General features: G+C 46.9%; 1 protein-coding gene across 1 annotated transcript; it reads left to right on the forward strand.

Moving 5' to 3' along the window:
* The first annotated feature begins 357 nt into the window (after positions 1 to 357).
* Positions 358 to 25315, forward strand: LOC117970828 (OTU domain-containing protein 7B-like). Its single transcript, XM_059007552.1, has 12 exons — positions 358 to 566; positions 10023 to 10215; positions 11231 to 11401; positions 12818 to 13030; positions 14084 to 14185; positions 14550 to 14677; positions 15360 to 15472; positions 16694 to 16821; positions 17363 to 17512; positions 18576 to 18690; positions 19480 to 19564; positions 20212 to 25315. Exons 2-12 carry the CDS (start codon positions 10131 to 10133, stop codon positions 21745 to 21747), a joined length of 2826 nt encoding a protein of 941 aa, XP_058863535.1. The 5' UTR covers positions 358 to 566; positions 10023 to 10130; the 3' UTR covers positions 21748 to 25315.
* The last annotated feature ends 57 nt before the right edge of the window (positions 25316 to 25372 follow it).

Consider the following 25372-nt stretch of genomic DNA (forward strand, 5'->3'; position numbering starts at 1 on the left):
TAGAACAATGTGCGTTACCTGCTTACATCACGAAGATGCGTTACAGAATTGATGACCTCATTCTCTCGTTTACTAATATGGTATCCACGTTTTTCCTAATTTACAGCCTTCCTATTGGCCACGCCAACTGCCATGTATTACATCTACACCCGCCTCCCACATTCCCCAATCTCCAATAGCAACCCTTCCACAGAACACGCCGATCCACAGAACTGTCAATCTTGCGAAAATCCCCGTGTGGGACTGGCTGATGTTACTTCGGCCACCCAATCAGCGGGCAAGGATCTCCACACGCATTGGCTCTCGTGGTTGTCCATCCGAGCCTCACCGGTCGGCGATTGGATAACTCTTGTCGGTGCCCGCCCCCGCGCTGGGCGGGTCGAAACGGCGCTCTCCTGACGTGACATTGTTGTTGTTAGGCGATCCATTTTTTAATACGCCGTTAATTTCTATACTTATTCAATAACGACTGGAGAGACACCGGGTTATTAAAACTGCCGTTACAGTCATTATTAACCGGGGACGACGCGCTGAGAATGAGAGAGCTGCGGGCGGGGGCGGCGACGGTAAGTTAACGCGGTTAGTTTTTCTGTGGGATATTTTTTGGCCTAAAAATGTATTCAAACGGTCTGTAGTCGAGTCGTCAGGTTTAAAACCGAGATCAGGACACTTCGGGCTGTTTACAAGAGAGAAAAAAAAGAAAATATGGCTTGCGTTTGGAAATGGATTCTTTCTAGACCCCCCCCCCCCCAAAAAAAACACACACACAGCGGAGGAGATCGTTAACTTGTATTTATATAACGAGAGCCGCTCGGGATAACGACTGTGAGATTTAAAAATCTCAATGTTGTGTCTCATTATTATTATTATTATTATTATTATTATTATTATTATTATTATTATGTATTTCTTAACAGACGCCCTTATCCGGGGGAGGGAGGGACTCACAGTTGTTACAAAATATATCGCATTACAAAATCTGCTCCCCACACACACACACACACACAATGTTTGCATTGCTGTGTTTGCGGGGATTTCTCATTGATTATCACGATAGGCATATTTAGTTCTTAAAAAGGTGTTTTAGAAAGTCGGGACGTCCCCACAACGTCTTGTTTTTTTTGCAGGGAGATCTTCTCAAATTTGATCCGCACGTTGATAGTAATACCTGCCCACACACACACACACACAATGGGGAGGGGTTGCGGTTTTTTGTTTAACACAAACAAAAGCTCAGCACAGCTTGCTACAAGAATGCGAAAAAACCGAACATGATTGTTTACCGGTACATACAGCGTTGAAAAAGTACCGTAAACGAAACTTGACACGGGATTCTAATAGTATGTATTGTAGTGATTTGAATGAATGTAGGGAGTCGCTGTGTGTATGTGTGTGTGATCATTATCGCAGTTTAATGATTTTTACATAGATATGAAACACTGCTTCAGATCTCCATAAGCTTTACATAGATTGTACCACTGGCAATTGTTTTAAATGGTTGTTTATTCGGTGTTAAAGCTCAGAAAACAGGGAGAGCCGCTCTGGGGCTTGGAGCCTGGTTTCAGGAGACTGTAGGTTTCAGGGCGCTGCGCGGCACACCAGGCAGGGAGACTTGGGGGGGGTTGATACAGCAAACCTCAAACTAGGTCTCCAGGCAGAGAAAGTGGCTTCGTGTTCTCTCAGACTTGGGTGTGTAAATGTATATTACTTCCTTTTATGTGTATGCAGTATCATCTGATGTAACTGAATTAAAAACCTTTTTGCAGTTCAAAAGGTTGCTGTCTCCCTAATCTCGGTTTGGTACAGTCTTCATGCGGTATGACTGTAACACTGGGGGAACACCAAAGCCACTTTCTCAGGAGCTTGAAAGCTGGTTCCAGGAGACCCCCGGGTGACCTAGTTTGAGGTTTGCTGTATCAAACCCCCCCAAGTCTCCCTGCCTGGTGTGCCGCGCAGCGCCCTGAAACCTACAGTCTCCTGAAACCAGGCTCCAAGCCTCAGAGCGGTGGCTTCGTGTTCCCTTCAGCTTTGGTCTCCCAAGTCAACTGAGAACTTAATTATAGTTTGTGTGGACCAGCCACACCAGTGAAATACCGGTTTGAAGCCTGACGTTTTCAACAGCGTCGTGCTGTGAAGCTGTGATGTTTTATTGGTTGAAGTTTGCTGGGCGCTGACTTGCAGTATTGTATTTTCCTCTGGTGCTGACTCCAGTGGGGGTGCCCGGAATGGGGGGGGCTGGCTGGCAGAACGCACAAGCTTCATTCCCAGCGGATATCTTCCTGTTAGCAGACGACGCGTTTTTGATAAATAAGTAAATAGATATGAGATCCGATTTCAGGTCAGTGGGTCAAAACTTGCAGCGATGAGAAAGAAAGAAAGAGTGATCTCAGCTGCAGTTTATGGAAGGTTTGAGTAGCTCAGTGGTTAGAGCACGGGGCTGCAGTGGGTTTGAGTAGCTCGGTGGTTAGAGCACAGGGCTGCAGTGGGTTTGAGTAGCTCGGTGGTTAGAGCGCAGGGCTGCAGTGGGTTTGAGTAGCTCGGTGGTTAGAGCGCAGGGCTGCAGTGGGTTTGAGTAGCACAGTGGTTAGAGCGCAGGGCTGCAGTGGGTTTGAGTAGCTCAGTGGTTAGAGTGCGGGGCTGCAGTGGGTTTGAGTAGCTCGGTGGTTAGAGCGCGGGGCTGCAGTGGGTTTGAGTAGCTCGGTGGTTAGATCGCAGGGCTGCAGTGGGTTTGAGTAGCTCGGTGGTTAGAGCGCAGGGCTGCAGTGGGTTTGAGTAGCTCGGTGGTTAGAGCGCAGGGCTGCAGTGGGTTTGAGTAGCTCGGTGGTTAGAGCGGGGGGCTGCAGTGGGTTTGAGTAGCTCGGTGGTTAGAGCGCGGGGCTGCAGTGGGTTTGAGTAGCTCGGTGGTTAGAGCGCGGGGCTGCAGTGGGTTTGAGTAGCTCGGTGGTTAGAGCGCAGGGCTGCAGTGGGTTTGAGTAGCTCGGTGGTTAGAGCGCAGGGCTGCAGTGGGTTTGAGTAGCTCAGTGGTTAGAGCGCGGGGCTGCAGTGGGTTTGAGTAGCTCGGTGGTTAGAGCGCAGGGCTGCAGTGGGTTTGAGTAGCTCAGTGGTTAGAGCGCGGGGCTGCAGTGGGTTTGAGTAGCTCGGTGGTTAGAGCACAGGGCTGCAGTGGGTTTGAGTAGCTCAGTGGTTAGAGCGCAGGGCTGCAGTGGTTTGAGTAGCTCGGTGGTTAGAGCGCGGGGCTGCAGTGGGTTTGAGTAGCTCGGTGGTTAGAGCGCAGGGCTGCAGTGGGTTTGAGTAGCTCGGTGGTTAGAGCGCAGGGCTGCAGTGGGTTTGAGTAGCTCAGTGGTTAGATAAGATTGTTCATATATAATTTTTTTTTTTTTTAATTGTATCAATCCTAAAATTCTAGGTGCAAAACATTTGCCCATAGCTGTAAATGGAACCGAGTCCTCCAGAGGTGAAAGGCTTGTCAGCTGACTGACTCACCGTGATGCAATCCTAAACAAGCAGAAAGCACGGGGAGTTGTGTCATTTCAGCTTTCTGAACATCAGTTTTGCCGCAGCTAACTGGCAGCGAGAAAGCACTGATAATTGAGGAAGTCTGACTGGTTTTCGTGCTCGGATCTGTAGGGGATTAAATGCATACATGTAGCTTTGCAAAGTCATTAAAAAATGAGCAGAAAGATGAATAACTTGACTGTGGATTACTCCTGGTATTCCTGGAGCCCCAGCATACACTTTGAGGCTTCATCACGAAATCCACGCAGCCCCCCATAATCAAACCTGTCTGCTCTTTCAGCTTCTAACTCATTATTATTATTATTATTATTATTATTATTATTATTATTATTATTATTATTATTATTTCTTAGCAGACGCCCTTATCCAGGGCGACTTACAATTGTTACAAGATATCACATTATTTTTACATACAATTACCTATTTATACAGTTGGGTTTTTACTGGAGCAATCTAAGTAAAGTACCTTGCTCAAGGGTACAGCAGCAGTGTCCCCCACCTGGGATTGAACCCACGACCCTCCAGTCAAGAGTCCAGAGCCCCTAACCACTACTCCACACTGCTGCCTTTACTCATGGAAAGAGGTTAAGCGTTTGAAGTTAACTGAAGGTGCATTCATCATCAGTCACTCAATGATGCTTAAAAAAAAATATTAAATAATCCATTGGCAGTAATGTGTTTGATACTCTGTGGGCTTGGAGTAATTCATCGCTGTGTGTCTCTGCTGTCTTGTTTGTGTGCCCCAGACTCATGAACAGGATTGTTTGCTTCACGCTGTAAGGAACTGCAAAATACTGTACCAGCAAACCTGGGACTTCTCCAGAGATCGGGCTTGTGTAGAAGGATGATGCAGGTGTGCTGGAAGTAAACCATGTCCAGTCCAACCTGTTTCTTAATTATTTCACTGATCCCTGCTGAGGAGTGCTTTATATAAAGGGACGGGTTGAGGCAAAGTTATACAATGGAATATACAGCTCTGGCCAGAAGCGTTGCATCACCCTGTAGGATGAACTCATGTTGCTTCATGAAGTCGAATGAAAACCTGCTGGAATGATGTAACGTTGAGGTATTGAGTTACACACCGCCGCTTTGTATAGTGTTCCATATAGTTAACCCAGGGGGAAAACAAACTGCAGAACTGAAAAATGTGACGTTTTGAAATCAAATACTGTGCTACTATTACGGCTTAATTCTGGTAGACTTTTGCGATCTCATTTGGATGTTTCTTTGATTACATGAGGTTAAATTTAAGTATTTAAATTATGTTCATAATTATGGCAAAGTTATGCAATTTATTTATTATTATTATTATTATTATTTATTAGCTGACGCCCTTATCCAGGGCGACTTACAATTGTTACAAGCTATCACTTCATTTTTACATACAATTCCCCATTTATACAGTTGGGTTTTTACTGGAGCAATCTAGGTAAAGTACCTTGCTCAAGGGTACAGCAGCAGTGTCCCCCACCTGGGATTGAACCCACGACCCTCCGGTCAAGAGTCCAGAGCCCTAACCACTACTCCACACTGCTGCGATGGAATATACTTAATTAATTAATCATTTAGCAGATGCTTTTATCCAAAGCGACTTCCAGAGACTAAGGGGGGTCAACTATGCATCATCAACAACTGCTGCTGCAGAGTCACTTCCAATAGGACCTTGTTTGTTTTACGTCTCATCCGAAGGACGGAGCACAAGGAGGTTCAGTGACTCTCTGAGGGTCTCTCACAGTGGCTGAGTCGGGATTGAACCTCCTCTTTATTACAGCAGGCAATGGTGTTCTTCGGATGTCGATGACATTTCACGAACGGAGCGTTTTAATGGAATGACCCTGCAGCGTATTCTGTAGCAGGGAGCAGACAGGAATGTTGCAAGCAGACCGCACTGAAACCAGACTTTCCTTCAGTTGCTGCTGTAGTTTTTTTTTACCCAATCAGGCAGCTTTTTAAAATGTTGATGTTAAGTGACTTGCTCAGGGTCACACACACACACACACACACACACACACACACTCACACAGGGAGTCAGTGGCTGAACTGGGATTGAACCTCCTGGTAACAAGCCCCCTTTCTCTAACCACTGAGCCACCAGGGTTGCGCTGTCGTCATATTTTCTGGGCATTCAGAACAGAAAATAGGAGACACTTTTTTTACACAGAGAATTGTGAGGGTCTGGAACCAACTCCCCAGTAATGATGTTGAAGCTGACACCCTGGGATCCTTCAAGAAGCTGCTTGATGAGATTCTGGGATCAATAAGCTACTAACAACCAAACGAGCAAGATGGGCTGAATAGGGCCTCCTCTCGTTTGTAAACTTTCTTATGTTCTTATGTTCTAAACCATAAACAAAGCCAGCCGGCAGGTTTTCTTTTTAAAGAGGCGGGTGTGTGATCTGTACCTGGGAGATGACAGCCCCCCCTTTCTTTTTTTTTGGTTTTTAAACAGAGCTACTCAGCCTCTCGCTGGGAGCTCCACACAGAAATGGCTTTCCTGTTGCCCAGTGCAGCCGTTCTTTCCCTACAGTTGTGAAAGCATTGCACAGTGCAGCACTGTCCTTGCTTGGCGGATCAGCGAGCTCTCTTTCAGTTCACCTGTACACCCAGTTTCATCACGGAAATCAACGGCGTTGTCTGCCTTGGTCTTGACGGAGGCGCGTGGGTTGAGTCGCACGGAGGCTGGTTAAGAAGTGGAGGAGTTTGTAGCGCTTCAATACAAAGTCAGTGGTGTAGGCGGGTTTGATAGGCAGAGATAAATGCTGTATTTTTAAATGTATTTATTTATAACCCTTCAGATTTTACTGCAGTGCTAGCGATTTTACAGAGTCGTGGGACACTCTGCACTGTGAAGCAGCCTCTGTGCCTGTGAACCGGTGCTTTCTTTGGAGAGCGCAGCGTAGTGGAGGCGTGCGCCGTTTCTGTGGTAACACAAGAACGAAAAGCAGCCGTGCTGTGAAAAATATTCTGCTGCAAAACCTATTGGTTTTTGAGTGCGCTGCCTGGGGCTCCTCCAAAAGCCCTTTGGTAAGTGTTTACAAAGTCTGATCTGTAGGGCAGGCGGGGTCGATTTCAGCTTTAAGAGCTTTGCTGAAAAATTCAACTCTGACCAGACAGTCTCTTCCGAACGAGCCCCAGCCAGGGAGGAGCTCCAGGCGTCAGAGAAGTGGTTGTGTTAGTCAGGGGATGCGTTTCCCGGGAGACGGAGGGCGGGGTAGCTCAGCCCTAGCTTGCTATGCACAGTCAGGAGGACAATGTCAGTCCAATGTCAAGACTGGTTTCTTTTGCAGCAGAGATTTTGTTTTACAGTGCAAATCAAACGGAAAGCGATCAAAGGAGTCTGCTTTAAATTCAGAGGAATCGGTTCAGACTCTCGCACACACTCGCTCATACAGCTCTGCATCCTCCTGCAGAACAAACTCATTTTGCTTTATAAAGTCAAACTTTTTTTCTCATTTCTTTGATTTACATGATGTTAATAAAATATCTAAATTATTATGTTCATATAGTTTTTTTTTTTTTTTTTTTTAATGATACCTGAATCCTAAAACTCTAGATGATGCAGAACTGTTGGCCACAGACACACACAGACACACACACACACACACACACACAGCCCCCCATGCAGACTGGCCTCAGTGCTGAGCTCCAGACTCTGTGCATCAGCAGCCAGTGAGATCACTTCAGGTCATGTTGCCAAGTTACCCAACCCATTACAGCTCACCCCTCACACAGCGCTGGACAAGGTAGCTCCACTTCCTTTGAGAAAGAAGACTCTCTCTCTCTCTCTCTCTCTCTCTCTCTCTCTCTCTCTCTCTCTCTCTCTCTCTCTCTCTCTCATATCATTTTGGTCGTTGTTTAACCTTGTGATAAAACCACAGTCGTGTTTTTGAGTACAGTGCGTACTGTAGGTTTTAAGCATTAAAAACTTAACAAGTCATTTTTTTTTTTTTTTTTTTGAGTACCCCGGATGTAGCGGCTAGCATCCTTTTTAATCCAAACCAAAAAAAAAAAGAAAAGGGAATTTTAAAAAGAACCGGGATTATAAAAAGCAGCAGTCTTTCACTAGGGGGTGGATATTGATTTTTGCTGCGTGTTCAGTTCTGTGCTCTTGTCTGGTTGATGTTTTGTTTTGTCAGTGGTCTTGCACTTTGCAAGTAGCCTGGCTGCAGCACCCCCCCCTACCCCCGCCCCGAACGCTTAACCAGAATGGAACCTTTAAAACCACGAAAGCATTTAAGAACGCAGCTAGGCACTTGGGGAGGAAGTTGCAGCATTTTGAATCTCTCTCAAAGAATGCACTGCTAACTAAAACTGACAGTGACCCGCACGTAGTCCTTATAGATAAGAAAGGGAGATCTGTGAGTTCATCTGACTTGAATTGACACGCATTCTGTTTTTCAAATTCCAGCTCAGCCACTGACTCACTGTGCGTGTGTGCGTGTGTGTGTGTGACCCTGAGCAAGTCACTGAACCTCCTTGTGCTCCGTCCTTGTGTTTTTTTTTAAATGATGTCTCAATCCTAAAATTCTAAGTGATGCGAAACTTTTGGCCATTTGCTGACGTGATCCAGTCTGACTGCTTCTTACAGAATGATTTCTTTTCAAAGGCTCTTTTTATGAAGACAGAATTGAAATAGCTTACTAATGTCACCGCCCTGGAAAGCATAAATCGCTCATACCTGTAAGACTGCAGCGTCTCATTTCTTAATTACGTTACATACTGTAGATGACTCACTGAAGTCATGGAGCACTGAAATCGAGGCATGCTTTATAAACCTCTTCACTTAATAAATTCACTCTGTTTTAGATGTGATCTCAATTTAGCCTTGAATGGGACACTTAGTTAGTTAGTTTGGTCTCGCAAAACTAACGCCCCGCAGCTTACAAACCGTTGCCGGTGGGTGTTTTTTTTTTGTGTTCTGTTGTCCAGAGTTGAAGGTTTTCTCTGATTTTCGGAAGCGCTGTCTTTCTGAAGCTGAGCTCCCTCTTCGAGACGGGTGTTTTCCTGTGAGTTTATAACTCCCACTGGCATTCCTGCACACAGAGGAGTGGCCTGCCTGCCTGCCTCCCTGCCTGCCTTCCTCCCTGCCTGCCTTCCTCCCTGCCTGCCTCTCTCCCTCCCTGCCTTCCTCCCTGCCTTCCTCCCTGCCTGCCTTCCTCCCTGCCTGCCTTCCTCCCTGCCTGCCTCTCTCCCTCCCTGCCTCCCTGCCTGCCTTCCTCCCTGCCTGCCTCTCTCCCTGCCTGCCTCCCTGCCTGCCTTCCTCCCTGCCTTCCTCCCTGCCTGCCTTCCTCCCTGCCTGCCTTCCTCCCTGCCTGCCTCCCTGCCTGCCTCCTTCCCTGCCTCTCTCCCTCCCTGCCTCTCTGCCTCCCTGCCTGCATGCATGAGATTTCATAGTTGTCGTTTTAAGATGCCTAATTAAAGCACAGAGCGGTCTGACATTTTCACACACGAGTGCCTGTTGTTTCTGTATCACTGATTACTGAGCGGAGATTGAAAATTCTCACACCCAGAAGTGTTTTCATGCAGGCCGGTGTTTTAAAAAAGGCATCTCATAAAATGACAAATCTTAAGGTGTTCCTAATACATTTGCAAACCACTGTAAATAAAATAAATCTATTAGGAAAGCATCCTTCGTCTCACAGCAGGAGTTTCGGTTTGCGATGCCAGTGTGCCCGCGTTCAGTACGTGCCATGCTGGTCTCGTTCAGTACATGTCCTTCGGGCACTATCACGTTGCTTTCAGAGTCCCCAGCTGTTTTAGTAAGCAGCCCTAAGTGTTTAGATACTAGTGCTGCACCCACTGCGTATTGCTGGGTTCTCCAGCTGTACCCCAAATAACTTAATTGAACCAGCTCTAAGTGCTTATTAGAAGCTGAATTGGTCCATTTAATTAGTTTACAGTTAGAAGACAAAAACCAGAAGGGACACCGGCCCCCCAGGATTAAGGTCGGAGACCCCTGTCTTATTGGATTATTGTGATGGAGCTCTCCGCAGAAATCAGGGGCTCACGATCAGGGTGAGGGTCTCTGGTGTGGATCGGGGCTGATTCACCGTTCAGAGTGAATGAAGAAACAGCTGCTTGTGATGATTTCATGCTGCTTTACTGAGACTCTGAAGATCAGCCTTAATGAAACTGTGTGTTGGTTAGAAGCTATGAAGGAGCCGTAGATCTCAAATCAAATTGTATTTATAGAGCGCCTTTCATATTAAAAAAAGTCTTTCAAAGCTCTGTACAATACAAAGCAAAGAACATCACAATAAAATGCATTTGTAGGAGGGTCCCAAGGCGTGTCGCACACACACACAAAGCTACCAACGATTAGATTGTTACTATTAACAAAGATGTTTAAAACAGCAATTAAAAAAAGCAAGTGTATGAGTGTAAAAAAAAAAATAAAAAGTTTGTATCAATGAAATCAAACGTCATGAAATTTGAATAACAAAATCTAAAAAAAGATTTAGATTGTAAAATAACGCGAGTCCTTTTTTCTTTTCTTGTCTGTGCAGGTTCGAGTGTGAGCAAGCTGGCCTGTCTTTGCAGGAGGCTGCGGTTTTGTGTTGTTTTTTTTTCTCGTTTTTGTCGGTGGCGGCCGTGCAGTGTGAATTCATGATCACATGACCTTGGATATGGACGCGGTCCTGTCCGACTTCGTTCGATCCACGGGAGCTGATCCGGGCCTCGCCAGGGACCTGCTGGAAGGTGAGTGTGGGACGAAGCCCCTCCTGCTGGGTTACGTTCCCGCTGAGCGGACCCACGGAGGAGGCTGCCCTTCCTACAGGAGCACACAGCGATCAGCTCCACAGCCATCACTGCCATGGAGTCCATCAGCTACACAGACTTTATTATTATTATTTATTTCTTAGCAGACGCCCTTATCCAGGGCGACTTACAATTGTTACAAGATATCACATTATTTTTTACATACAATTCCCCCATTTATACAGTTGGGTTTTTACTGGAGCAATCTAGGTAAAGTACCTTGCTCAAGGGTACAGCAGCAGTGTCCCCCACCTGGGATTGAACCCACGACCTTCCGGTCAAGAGTCCAGAGCCCCTAACCGCTACTCCACACTGCTGCCTTATTAATGAATTACGAAACGTGTGTCTCTCTCTCACTCACTCTCTCTCTCTTGTTTTTCTTTCTCCTTTTACTTTCTTTCTTTTTTCTTTCTCTATCTTCTTTCTTTCTCTTTTCCTTTTTTCTTTCTCTTCCTTTCTTTTCTCTTTTCTTTCCTTTTCTCTCCTTATTCTTTGTTTTCTTTCTTTTTTCTTTCCTTTTCTTTCCTTTTCTCTCTATTCTTTTTTCTTTCTCTTCCTTTTTTCTTTCTCTTCCTCTTTCTTTTCTTCATTCTTCTTTCTTTTTTCTTCTCTTTTCTTTCTTTATCTTGCAAGCTTTACATTTGCTTCCAATGATTCCTGTGATGTAGTGTTTGATTGGTATAGTTAAAAAGAAGATCCTTTTTTATTCTACATATAAATCCGTACTAAATGGAAGACGCAATACATTATCCAGCTGGTACTGTGTTTTTGAATTTGTTGTCAAAATAAGATTTTTTTGAAAAGTACCCGATTCACCCTGTTCTGTGTGTGTTCAATTATCACGTCTCTTAAAATATCAATTCCAGTTCCTTTAGAGGAATTGGGAATTGATTCTAAAAGGGAATTGGAATTGATTCTAAAAAGCAAGTGAGAAACAGGAATTCTCTCTCTGCAGGGAAGAACTGGGACCTCTGTGCCGCTCTGAATGACTTTGAGCAGCTCCGCCAGGTGCATGCTGGGACGCTGCAGTCTTCCTTCGGGGAGGAGAGGGGCTTCCGCCCCCCCGAAAAGGAGATGCCCAGAGTGGGGCGCCCCCTGCTGAACAGGCAGGATGACGCAGTGCAAGGTACTGTCCTTGAGTGAGCCCATGTTTTGTGTTTTTCCCCCCGTACTGAACGACTCTGTTGTAAAACTGCCTGAAGGTTTTCCCCCATGTGGCCTAACACCTAGTAAAGCCAAGAATGGATCAAACTGCTATGCAACGGGAGTGTTCCCTCAGCTCGGACTGAGTCTCTCCCCCTTTCCCTCTCCCTGTCTCTGTCTCCCTCCCTCTCTCTCTCTCCTCCCCCTCTCTCTCTCCCTCCCTCTCCTCTCTCCCTCTCTCTCTCTCTTTCCTCCCCCTCTCCCTCTCCCTCTCTCCCTAGCAGAGAAGCGTCTGTCTCGCGGTATCTCCCACGCCAGCTCCTCCATCATGTCCTTGGCTCGCTCTCACGTCTCTCTCTCTCTCTCTCCCTCCCTCTCTCTCTCTCTAGCAGAGAAGCGTCTGTCTCACGGTATCTCCCACACCAGCTCCTCCATCATGTCCCTGGCTCGCTCTCACGCCTCTCTCTCTCTCCCTCCCTCTCCCTCTCTCTAGCAGAGAAGCGTCTGTCTCACGGTATCTCCCACGCCAGCTCCTCCATCATGTCCCTGGCTCGCTCTCACGTCTCTCTCTCTCTCTCTCTCCCTCCCTCTCTCTCTCTCTAGCAGAGAAGCGTCTGTCTCGCGGTATCTCCCACACCAGCTCCTCCATCATGTCCCTGGCTCGCTCTCACGCCTCTCTCTCTCTCCCTCCCTCTCTCTCTCTCTAGCAGAGAAGCGTCTGTCTCGTGGTATCTCCCACAACAGCTCCTCCGTCATGTCCCTGGCTCGCTCTCACATCTCTCTCTCTCTCTCTCTCTCTCTCTCCCTCCCTCTCTCTCTCTCTAGCAGAGAAGCATCTGTCTCGCGGTATCTCCCACACCAGCTCCTCCATCATGTCCCTGGCTCGCTCTCACGTCTCTCTCTCTCTCCCTCCCTCTCCCTCTCTCTCTCTCTCTCTCTAGCAGAGAAGCGTCTGTCTCGCGGTATCTCCCACACCAGCTCCTCCATCATGTCCCTGGCTCGCTCTCACATCTCTCTCTCTCTCTCTCTCTCTCTCTCTCTCCCTCCCTCTCTCTCTCTCTAGCAGAGAAGCGTCTGTCTCGCGGTATCTCCCACGCCAGCTCCTCCATCATGTCCCTGGCTCGCTCTCACGTCTCTCTCTCTCTCTCCCTCCCTCTCTCTCTCTCTCTCTCTAGCAGAGAAGCGTCTGTCTCGCGGTATCTCCCACACCAGCTCCTCCATCATGTCCCTGGCTCGCTCTCACGTCTCTCTCTCTCTCCCTCCCTCTCTCTCTCTCTCTCTCTCTCTCTCTAGCAGAGAAGCGTCTGTCTCGCGGTATCTCCCAAGCCAGCTCCTCCATCATGTCCCTGGCTCGCTCTCACGTCTCTCTCTCTCTCCCTCCCTCTCCCTCTCTCCCTAGCAGAGAAGCGTCTGTCTCGCGGTATCTCCCACGCCAGCTCCTCCATCGTGTCCCTGGCTCGCTCTCACGTCTCCAGCTGCAGCGAGCCTCTCCTGGACACCCCGCTGTGCACCTTCCAGCTGCCCGACCTCACTGTGTACAGAGATGACTTCCGCAGCTACATCGAGAGAGACCTCATCGAGCAGGCCATGCTGCTGGCTCTGGAGCACGCAGGTACCCACTCTGTGAAAACTCAGCAGCTTCCCCTGGCATTCACACTGCCGCTTCCCCTGGCATTCACACTGCCGCTTCCCCTGGCATTCACACTGCCGCTTCCCCTGGCATTCACACTGCCGCTTCCCCTGGCATTCACACTGCCGCTTCCCCTGGCATTCACACTGCCGCTTCCCCTGGCATTCACACTGCCGCTTCCCCTGGCATTCACACTGCAGCTGCGGCCAGTAGCATAGCATCACCATTGAGACATAATGAAAAAAATATATATATGAACATAATTTAGATTATTTGTTTATTTAGCAGACGCCTTTATTCAAGGCGACTTACAGAGACTAGGGTGTGTGAACTATGCATCAGCTGCAGAGTCACTTACAATTACGTCTCACCCGAAAGACGGAGCACAAGGAGGTTAAGTGACTTGCTCAGGGTCCCACAATGAGTCAGTGGCTGAGGTGGGATTTGAACCGGGGAGCTCCTGGTTACAAGTCCTTTTCTTTAACCACTGGACCACACAGCCTCCTAGATCTTTTTATGTAACGTCATGCAATCAAAGAAACTACAAAATGATACTGGAATGTTATTTCATTATTATTATTATTATTATTATTATTATTATTATTATTATTATTGTAGTAGTACAGTATTTCATGTTCGATTTCAAAAGGTCTCATTTTTCAATTGTTAGTTTTTTTTGCTAAGTATCTGGAAAGCTATACAAAGCGGTGGTGTGCGATTCAATATGTTAACGTCACATTATTCAGCAGGTTTGCATTCGACTTCATGAAGCAAAACTAGTTAATTCTATCAGGAGATGCAAAACTTGTGACCAGAGCTGTGCAGACATGAAAGCTGAATAACTTGATCAGTGGCTTGCTTTCCATCAATGCAAAGCAATATTGAAATGACTGCCTGCTTGTGTCTTCTGAAAAAAAAAATAAGCAGGCTTCGCGTTCAGCTCCCCTGAACGCCCACGATTTTGTAATCGCGTCAGCCTGTGGGCGCTCTGCTAAAGATGAGATGACGTTCCTCTCCTGCCCTTGTCTCGTGCAGGTCGATTGAACTGGTGGACCAGCGTCGGTGCAAGCTGTCAGACCCTGCTTCCTCTAGCCACCACTGGAGATGGGAACTGCCTCCTGCATGCGGCTTCACTGGGTAAGGGGTCCGCTGTGTTACTATTGCAGTAGGGCAGAGGGCTTCATCGGCAAACCCTTATTTATTTTTTTTAATCTACAGCTATGGCCAAATTTTGCATCGCCTAGAATTTTTAGTATTGAGACTAATTTAGCCCAGCCTTGACAAACTCCTAGTAAAACAAGGAATGGATCAAACTGCTATGCAACAGGAGTCTTATTTCTATCCCTGTGATGTACTGGAATGCAGTATGCATTTTAGATTCTGAAGAAGAACATTTTTGGAAATGTGAAGAGCCCTAGGTCCCGTTTTGGGGGGTATTCATGTCGGAGGGTGTGCCCGAACCCCAAACCCTAACCTCCCCCCCTGTGGTTTCCATCGTCAGGGATGTGGGGGTTCCATGACCGGGATCTGATGCTGCGGAAGTCCCTTCACAGCTTGATGGACAAGGGGATGGAGAAGGAGGGTCTTCTGAGGAGGTGGCGCTGGCAACAGACCCTCCAGAACAAAGAGGTAACTCTCAGAAAGCAATCGGGGAGGGGAGAGAGTCCGGGGACAGGCTTTCAAAACCAGACAGAGCTCGCATTGGGAGTCATCGTTCGTGTTCGATGAAAAAAACCTGTGAGATCAAGGGGTGTCAGACTCCAGTCCTCCAGACCGAGTTTGATCCCCCCCTCCCCCCCGGGTTAGATTTAACTCACAAATCGGTCTGGTTCACTGACCGTTACGGACAGTGCTGGTAGTTTATTTATCCACTGCAGCACAGAGTGAAAAACAAAGTGCAAAGAATTCTTGAAAGGTTGACAAGACCAAACTGCACAGGTTCATCAAAGCCTATTCGACCAGTGCTTGGATTAATTAAGGAATCAGTCATTTAGCAGACGCTTTGATCCAAAGCGACTTACAGAGACTAGGAGTGTGAACTATGTATCATCAACAACTGCTGCTGCTGCTGCTGCAGAGTCACTTCCAATAGGAGCTCGTTTGTTTTACGTCTCATCCGAAGGACGGAGCACAAGGAGGTTCAGTGACTTGCTCAGGGTCACACACACACACGCACACACACACAGTCAGTGGCTGAGCCGGGATTTGAACCTCCTGGTATCAAGCCCTTGTTCTTTAACCGCTGGACCCCCAAGCCTCCTGGATGCTGTAATAATGCCCCCCTCCCCTCTTCTTGATCCCTGCTCTGCAGTCAGGACTGGTGTACACCGAGGAGGAGTGGCAGAAGGAGTGGAACGAGCTGATCAAACTGGCGTCCAGCGAGCCCAGGATACACTACAGCACCAACGCAAACAACTGTGCAGGGTAGGGAGGAAGTCTGTGATGGGGGAGAGGGGGAGAATGGAGGATAGGGGAGAGTGGAGGATAGTGGGGAGTGGGGAATGTGAGAGGGAAGGATGGAGGGGAGGGAGGGAGGGGGGTATTCGCTTAGAATTGTTTATTACAATAATTGAGAAGCAGAAAAATGACCACTGGTTGTGTTTTCTGTGTGTCTCTCTTTCTGTTTCTCTGTGTGTGTCTCTTTCTGTGTGTGTGTGTGTGTGCGTGTGTGTGTTTTGTCTGTCTGTCTTTCTGTGTTCGTGTCTGTATGTTTGTCTCTGTGTGTCGCTCTCTCTGTCTGTGTGTGTCGCTCTCTGTTTCTCTGTGTGTATGTGTTTGTCTCTGTGTGTGTCGCTCTCTGTGTGTGTGTGTGTGTGTGTGTCGCTCTCTGTTTCTCTGTGTGTATGTGTTTGTCTCTGTGTGTGTCGCTCTCTGTGTGTGTGTGTGTCGCTCTCTCTGTTTCTCTGTGTGTATGTGTTTGTCTCTGTGTGTGTCGCTCTCTGTTTCTCTGTGTGTATGTGTTTGTCTCTGTGTGTGTCGCTCTCTGTGTGTGTGTGTGTGTGTGTCGCTCTCTGTTTCTCTGTGTGTATGTGTTTGTCTGTGTGTGTCGCTCTCTGTGTGTGTGTGTGTGTGTGTCGCTCTCTCTGTTTCTCTGTGTGTATGTGTTTGTCTCTGTGTGTGTCGCTCTCTGTCTGTCTGTGTGTATGTGTTTGTCTCTGTGTGTGTCGCTCTCTCTGTCTGTCTGTGTGTGTCTGTGTGTGTCGCTCTCTGTTTCTCTGTGTGTATGTGTTTGTCTCTGTGTGTGTCGCTCTCTCTGTCTGTCTGTGTGTGTGTCGCTCTCTCTGTTTCTCTCTCTGTGTTTGTCTCTGTGTGTTGCTCTCTGTTTCTCTGTGTGTGTCGCTCTCTCTCTGTTTCTCTGTGTGTGTCGCTCTCTCTGTCTCTGTGTGTGTGCGTGTGTGTGTGTGTGTGTGTCGCTCTCTCTGTTTTTCTCTGTGTGTGTTTCTCTGTGTGTGTCGCTCTCTGTTTCTCTGTGTGTCGCTCTCTCTGTGTGTGTTTCTCTGTGTGTGTCGCTCTCTGTTTCTCTGTGTGTCGCTCTCTCTGTGTGTGTTTCTCTGTGTGTGTCGCTCTCTGTCTCTCTGTGTGTGTTTCTCTGTGTGTGTCGCTCTCTCTGTCTCTCTGTGTTTGTCTCTGTGTGTGCGCGCGCAGAGCGGAGCAGGCGGAGGAGCCTGTCTATGAGAGTCTGGAGGAGTTCCACGTCTTCGTTCTGGCTCACGTGCTGAGGAGACCCATCGTGGTGGTGGCTGACACCATGCTGAGGGACTCCGGTGGGGAAGGTGAGAGTCTCTCCCCTGCAGATCACAGCCTTGCACAGACGCTGGCTGCCTTTCTAGTCCTCCAGCTTCGTCGATCGTATGAGAGGCTTTAGAAATATTAGCATTCCCTTTGAGACGATGCCTTCCAGCAGCTTGTGGAGTCTGTGCCAAGCTGTCAAGGCTGTGATCCGGGCAAACGGTGGCCCTTCCCAACCGTTGGCTTCAGGTCCTAATCAAGTGTCCCTGATGTATGTACCTGGTGTTTTAAATGACTGCACAGTAGTAGTTGACAGCTCTGGCCAAAAGTGTTTGAATCCCCCTATAGAATGAACTCCTCTTGCTTCATAAAGTCGAATGAAAACCTGGTGCGTGTGTGTGTGTGCGTGCGTGAGCGTGCGTGTGCGTGTGCGTGCGCGTGCGTGTGTGTGTGCGTGTGTGTATAACTTAACACCTAAAAAATAAGCTTCTCAAATTTTTTTTTGTCCAAAATAATAAAAGTTTCACAGTATTCCATGAATTGTGATCTGATCCGTGTGCTGACGCTCCCTCCCCCTTTTCCCAGCCTTCGCTCCCATCCCGTTCGGAGGAATCTACCTGCCCCTGGAGGTGCCCTCCGCCAAGTGCCACCGCTCTCCCCTGGTCCTGGCGTACGACCAAGCCCACTTCTCTGCCCTCGTCTCCATGGAGCAGAGAGACAACTGCAGAGAGCAAGGTAACCCACGGGGCGAATCAGACTGCACCTGGGAACGGGCGACACTGCTGTGCAATAGGAGTCTTATTACCATCGCTGTAGACAACTAAAAATCAGACTCCCGCTGCACAGCAGTGTGATCCAGTACTGGGGTCACTAGGAGTTTAATAATCAGACACACCTGAGCTTGTTAGCTAGACACACTGGGGCTGATCAAGCTGGTAGCAGTAAAACCTGGAATGGATCACACTGCTGTGCAATAGGAGTCTTATTCCCATCCCTGTAATCAAACCAGCATTAAAATACTGACCGTCTGGAAACGTGGCTAGCTAAAACAGCCTCACAAATTCCCAGATCCAATTCCCTTTTTTAATCAATTCACAGCATTCTGTTAAGATGAGCGTCTCACAACAGCGGAAACGCATGACTTCAGTTGAAGTCACTGTTTGTGAGTCAATTGAACTGGCTTCCAATGAAAGAAGCAGCTGAACATCACAACTATTTATTATCACACCTTGATACCAGGAGGTTCAAATCCCGGCTCAGCCACTGACTCCGTGTGTGTGTGTGTGCGTGTGTGTGTGACCCTGAGCAAGTCACTGAACCTCCTTGTGCTCCGTCCTTCGGATGAGACGTAAAACAAACGAGGTCCTATTGGAAGTGACTCTGCAGCAGCAGCAGCAGCAGTTGTTGATGATGCAGAGTCCACCCCCCTAGTCTCTGTAAGCCACTTTGGATAAAAGAGTCTGCTAAATGACTCATTAATAATAATAATAATATTATTATTATTATTATTTATTTCTTAGCAGACGCCCTTATCCAGGGCGACTTACAATCGCAAGCAAATACAAATACATTCAAGTGTTACAATATAAGTCATACAATAAGAACAAGAAATACAATAATTCTCAAGTGTGACAAACCACAATTCAATAATACAGCAGATAATAGTGAAAGTTACATCAGGATATGATTAAATAGTGATAGTTACATAATAATAATAATAATAATAATAATAATATTAATAATAATAATAATATTAATAATAATATTCTGTCTCTGAACGCCTCGCTCTGTTCCCTAGCCGTGATCCCGCTGACTGACTCCGAACACAAGCTGCTTCCCGTTCACTTCGCCGTGGATCCGGGTCGGGATTGGGACTGGGGCAAAGACGAAAACGACAACGCCCGACTGGCCAAGTACAGAACCTCCCCCCCCCCCCCCCCCCCCCCCATCTCTCTCTGTCTCTGGTTTTATTACACTTTCTGCTTTAGTCCATTAAGTGAATCTAAACAACAGAAAGAACACATGCAGTCCACGGAGCCGCTTTGAGCTGTGTGACATCATCGCCCGTGAGGGGGCGGAGCTTTAACCCATGACGTGCCGTCGTCCTTATTTGAGGACGGGCTGCTTCTGTAAATTTCTGGAGTGGTGTTATTTTATTTTTTTACTGCCGTCTATCGCTGCTGATTTTAATTTTCTCCTGTAACTACATCGTTATGATAACTGGCAAAAAATTATTGGAAACATGTCAAATGACATAAATATAGCTAGTTATCTGATTTTATTTATTATTATTATTTTTCAAAGAACATGTTATTGGATACTTAATGGGTTAATGAAAAACAAATTAGCAGATCTTGATTTAGATCACAGTCAGCTGTATGAGATCAAACTTTGAGAATCTAGTCCGTCCAGTTTCTTTGTTTTCCCTTAAGCTGAGTTGAACACGAAGCCACTTTCTCAGGATCTTGAAAGCTGGTTCCAGGAGACCCCCGGGTGACCTAGTTTGAGGTTTGCTGTATCAAACCCCCCCCAAGTCTCCCTGCCTGGTGTGCTGCGCAGCGACCTGAAACCTACAGTCTCCTGAAACCTGAAGCTCCAAGCCTCAGAGCGGTGACTTCGTGTTCCCTCGGGTTTAGAGTTCTGATTGAGCTTGGTTTTGATAACGAAGTGTGTTTTTAGTTTTTCCTCTCTTGTCTTTGCAGTGTGACGTTATCCTTGGAGGCTAAACTGAGCTTGCTGCATACCTACATGACTGTGACGTGGCTGCAACTCCCATGCGAAGCCCAGGTATGTCACCAGCATTCGACGATGGTCTGTCTTTTACACACAGCTCTGGCCAAAAGTTTAGCATCCCCCTGTAGAATGAACCGATTTAGCTTCATCAAGTCGAATGAAAACAATGTCAGGTTAACAGATTGAATTACACACCAGCCGCTCTGTATAGTTTTCCCCCATATACTGAAATGGAAAATATGTGACATTTCGAAACATGAAATACTGTACTGCTATTATGGCTTCCTTCCGGTAGACTTTTAAGCAGTATAATTGATTTACATGATAAATCTAAATTATACATTTATATATAAATATTTTCAATTTATATATCAATCCTAAAATTATAGGTGATGCTAAACTTTTAGCCATACCTGTACATGCGGTTTTTATTCTCAAAGAAGCGACAATCGACTTGAAACAGTTGCCATAGCATTTTATACAATACAATACACGTGTGTTTTTATATAGCGCCTTTCAAGCCACAAACTGTATGCTCCAGTTTATATAAAAACACATCGAAATTAAAAATAAAAGGTAGGTTTGTTTCGTTTGTTTTTTTTTCCAATTTTCACTCAAACAATCCAGTATTTCAACCAGAAAGAGCGTTTCGTGGGCTGCGCTCTCCCGTCTCTCGTCTCTCATCTCTTTCTCTTCCACAGCAGGCCCCGCTGGCTCAGCCCGAGTCCCCTACTGCCTCTGCTGGAGACGAAACTCGCACCCCTCCCGATTCGGGGGAGTCCGACAAGGAATCTGTCTGCAGCAGCTCCAACGGGACAGGGGGCGAAGGAGGAGCGGGAGGGGGCAAGACCGCCTCTGGGGGCAGCAGCTCCAGCAGCAGCAGCAGCAGCACCAGCAGCAGCAAGGAGGGGAAGGACAAGGCAGCCAAGAAGGACAAGAAACGGGCCGACTCGGTGGGCAGCAAGCTGGGCAGCTTCGGCAAGACCCTGGGCAGCAGGCTGAAGAAAAACATGGGCGGGCTGATGACCGGCAAAGCTGGCGGAGGCAAGCAGGGGGAGGAGAGCCTGGAGGAGGAGGAGAAAGAGAAGAAGAAGAAGAAAAAGATGATGATGAAAGGCTCGAGGAAGGGGAGCCAGGAAGGGTCTCCGAGCAGCGGGGGCGAGGGAAGAGGGGCTGGGGCTGGGGCTGGGGCTGGGGCTGGGGGTGGGGACGAGAGTCAGACCTCTTCCCCCCAGCAGCAGCAGCAGCAGCAGCAGCAAGAGCCATGCAAGTATGGCAGCGACGTCAAGGTGAGTCTGGGAATCCTGCGGGCCGCCATGCAAGGGGAACGCAAGTTCATTTTTGCCGGCCTGCTGACCACCAGCAGCCGGCAGCCCTTCCAGGAGGAGATGATCCAACGCTATCTCGCGGACGCCGAGGAGCGCTTCCTAGCCGAGCAAGAGCAGCACAGGGAGGCGGAGAGGAAAGGAGCGCTGCCCCCCGCCTCCGCCCCAGCCGCGGCAATCTCCAACGGGACCCTGGGAAGGAAAGACCCGACTGACTGCTACCGCCAGCCCTTCGACCCCAAAGAGGAGCCGGAGGGCCCCCATTTCAACCACAGCGGCCTCAAACCGTCCCCCTTCCCTGCCAACAGCTACTCGGGGACTCTGACCATCCCGCGACCCAGCCTGCGCCCCGGCCTGCTCGGCCACTCCAGCCTGCCCGCGGCCCACCCTGCCTGCAGCCAGGAGACCAGGCGGCAGCTGGCTGGGGGCTCCTCCTCTTACAGCTGCCTCCCGTCGTACGCCACCCTGCCCAGACGCTGCCCCCTCGGACCCCCTCATTCCCAGTACCGCCCCCCTCCCGCCGCGGAGGGCAGCCCCGCTCGGCCGTCACGCTGCCCGCCGATAGAGACGGAGGAGGAGGATCAGCCTCCAGATTACAGGCAGGAGGAGAGAGTGCCGGGGGGGGGAGGAGGAGGCGGGTACAGCAACGGGTACCGGGATGTGCGAGGTGGGGTCCTCGCCCCTTCCTCCTCCTCCTCTCCTCCTCCTCCTCCTCCTCCTGCTTCTTATTCTTCTTCTTCGGACAGAAACGCGACCCCGCCCGGCAGGAATTTTTACGCTGCTCAGCAGACGAAATGCAAAATGCCGGCTTGCAACTACTATGGGCACCCGGAGACGGGCCACTACTGCTCGTACTGTTACAGAGAGGAGATGAACCGCAGGGAAAGAGAGTCTCTGGAGCACAGGTTCTGAAATTCCCTCCTTCTGTCTCTCTCTCTCTCTGTCGGAGGAGGAGAGAGAGAGAGAGGGGGGGGGCGGGGAGGGTTTAGTTAGGCTTGAACGGTTTTGTCGTTCTGAATTCCTCTCCGCTTCCTTCCATACAGGACGCCCACCCTTCTACGGATGAAGGGAAATGCAATAATGAAGTCTAATGATGGGGGAGTGGGGGGGGGGAGAGACACACGTCTGCAGCCTGACTTGCGCTGTGTGAATCACTACACCAGGACGCGACAGGGTCCCTTTTGAGTTTTGTTGCAGTTTTTACCTTCTGATTTTGAGAGTTTTTGAAGTTTGGGATGACAGAAAGGGACTTGGGAGTGGGGTTAGTAACGCGCACTCAAGGACTATCTTCGTTTTTTTTTTTGTTTTTTTTTTTGTTTTTTTTAAAATGTCCCCCCACCCCCACCCCCCCTCCCCCCCTCCCCTTACACCCATTAGTAATCGGTGATTTGTTTTACTATTGCTGTTTTTAAATCTCTAGGGATTTGAAAGTTAAATTCTTCAACGGTATCTTGATCTGTCTGTCCCGTCCCCCCCAAAACAAACAAACAAAAAAATATTTTTCCAGGGATCGTGTACAAATTGCAACATTTTCACAGAGACGAACAACAACAAAAAATTAAGTTTTTTTTATTTTTTATTATTATTTATTATATATATATTTAAATTAAATTCATTTATTTAAGGGACTTTTTTAAGCATTTCATATTTAACATTTTATATGTGTAGTATTACATTCAAAAGGCAGTATTTCGTGTGCGATTCCTGATTTAAATTTGCCATTTGATATTACTGAATTTAACATGGGGGTTTCCAGACATAACATACTGTGTGTTATGGCTGCTGTACTTGGTACAAATCAAACACTAGCCCGTATGTATTCAAAACCTGACTGTATTTTTTAGTGGCGCTATGAATCTCTACCTGCAGTTTAGCACCATCTAATGGGGCTAAAGTGAAGTGCACGAGAGAGTGGATAGGTGAGGCTGATTTTTCAGATTACATTTCAGTAGGTAAAATAACTTTTCAAGTTGATAAAATGAGAGGGTGGGGTTAAAAAGACGACTTACCCATGTGATTAAAAATGTAATTGAATTATTAATTGAAAAAAATCTAAGTATTTATTGACGTCATTTGATACGTTGCATATAGATGCTAGCTTCTGCGGTTATCAGAAATGAGCAAGTAGGTTATCAGAGCAATATAGCTGACGAGTAGTTAAAGTAACAGGTGATAAAAGATTCACTTGTAAAGGTTTAGACTATTAGCCCTGATTGTTTCATCTTTTTAATGGGGGGGGGGGGTTCAAATAGACAATTTCAGGTGCAGTAAATATTAATGACGTTACTTCTCAATTCTGGTGGGTGATAAATGATAGAAGACCCCAATATGCTTTAAAACAATCGCAAAACCTTCCATATTATCTTTTTATACAAAGACTATATATATATAATTTGATTTCACACGTTACTTGAAAGTGTTGGAGTTTGTACACGATCCCTTACATTCATTTTAAAAGTCGACCTGCTGTTGCAAAACACGAGCCCAGACAAGCAAAGCAGTCTGTCTGAATTCCATTCAATCCAACTCCGAAAACTATCCATCTGATTCAATTCCCTGATTCAAAACACACCTGAGCTTCTCCTCGCCTGGCTGCTTTCATTTTACTGTGTTCAATTTTTTTTTTTTAAAAGCAATAATTCTTAAGCTCTTTTTGAGGGTGAGGGTGAGGGTGGGGTGCACAGTCTGTACTGGGTTTCTGTCGCGGGGTGTGTAGCCTCTAGTCCAAAGCTTCTGGTCAGACAGGGTATTTATTCTTTTAGTTTATTTTTATTCTTCCTTAAAATCCAGGAAAGGGGAAATTTGAATCGAATTTGGCAAGGATTGTAATTGGTTTCAATATATATAATATTAGTACTTCTAGCGATGTGCATTACAACCATGTGTCCGGCAGATGGCGAGCTTGTCACACAAAGAGGATGAATGTTTCACACACTCCCCCCCTGCTGGTGGAATGCAGTAGTGCGCATTGAAAAGAAATGCTGTTTTTTGACACAGCAAGCAGGGAGAGACGAGGACTGGGGTGCAGAGTTTACTGAAAGCGTGTTTTTAAAATATAACTAAGTAAAGTGACAGTGTGATGTTTATGGTTGATATAAACATGTATTGTTTATGAACAAATGAAGAAAAAAAGTGACGAATGTTTTAAAAATATATATTTAAGATTGTATCGTGTTGGACACTAAACTTGTGTGTGTGTGAGTCGAGCTAGTTAGCAATGCAGAATGCTATTGACTCTCTGCTCAGTGTGAGAATGGAGAGAGATCGTGCTGTCTGATTGTGTATATATATGGAGAAGAGAGAAATCGTTTCACTCTGGAACACACGCAGTTCATTTTTTGAGCTGTGTGACGTCATCGCCTTTGGGGGGGGGGGGGGGGGGGTTTTAACCCATGACGTGCCGTCGTCCTTATTTGAGGACTGGCTACCTTTTGTAATTTTTAAAACTGGCATCTACCTGTTTATTTTAATTCTCTTTAATGGAAATCAGACTCCCGTTGCATAGCAGTGTGATCCATTCCTGGTTTTACTGTGAGCTCCAGCGAGACACACCTGAGCTTGTTGCCCTAGACGCACTGTGGCTGATCAAGCACGTCGTACAATAGGAGCCTAATTTCCATCCCTGGTTCAAGGGAAGGATGTCTGTTTCAGTGTTTTCTCTCCAAAGTTTTGCACAGTTTAAATCAAGTCTCGCTTCAAGACTGGAATCCAGTACCTCGGGATATGTAAATAAATACATACAAGTGCTGAATGAATGGAAAGACGAGCGTTTGAACGGTGCGTGCGTGCGTAATCTACACAACCATAAACAGACACGTCCTAGTGAAGATAGCGATGCTCTGAACACAAGATACCTGCTTAAACAAAAGAAAGTGACTTTCTCTTTGAAGCCAAATGTTCACCACTCCATCCCACGCTTTATAACAGCGTGTTGTATGAAAAATGTATATGCAACCGGAGATGAACGCCCCAGGCTCTCGTGAAAGCTGAGGGTGCCGCCGTACCGTCGACCCAGGCAGAGGGGCTTCTAGCGCCTTGGGGGGGTCTGTGCGCTTAGAAAATGGGGAACTTACAGGGCGAAAAAAGACCAGTTTTGTGGTTTTAATGAGGTGGCTCAAGGATTGTCCAGGTGAAAAGACACGTGTGCTGGAACTTTATTTCCCGGGCATCTATTGAAAGTTAAGTTGCCAAGGGTACTAACCAATGAGATGCCAGGGAATTATATATATATATATATATATATATATATATATATAACATATATAAACATATATATATATAAACAGAAGAGTGTTTGAAAATAATGTAATATCGTGTGTTTGGCTCCAAGTTGAAAAGTTTGAACAAATACTATTTTTTATTATTATCATTATTATTTTTAAGAAAGAAAAAAGAGAGTGCGTGTGTGTGTTACTGGGCATGTTTTATTTTATAGAGACGAGGAGAAAGTTTTTGAAAGGATTGAAAAAAAAAAAAAACCTGCACAATGTTATTAGAAAGCGACAAGAACTTATTTTTTTGTCTGCAGACTTTCTGG

This window comes from Acipenser ruthenus, chromosome 35, assembly GCF_902713425.1.
Source record: "Acipenser ruthenus chromosome 35, fAciRut3.2 maternal haplotype, whole genome shotgun sequence".
In the NCBI taxonomy this organism is placed as follows: domain Eukaryota; kingdom Metazoa; phylum Chordata; class Actinopteri; order Acipenseriformes; family Acipenseridae; genus Acipenser; species Acipenser ruthenus.

Excerpts from the sequence above, each read along its gene's own strand:
- LOC117970828 (XM_059007552.1), top strand. The coding sequence starts at position 10,131 with ATGACCTTGGATATGGACGCGGTCCTGTCCGACTTCGTTCGATCCACG. Across the intron at positions 10,216-11,230 it reads CGCCAGGGACCTGCTGGAAG|GGAAGAACTGGGACCTCTGT; the intron begins GTGAGTGTGGGA and ends CTCTCTCTGCAG. Across the intron at positions 16,822-17,362 it reads GAGGGACTCCGGTGGGGAAG|CCTTCGCTCCCATCCCGTTC; the intron begins GTGAGAGTCTCT and ends CCCTTTTCCCAG.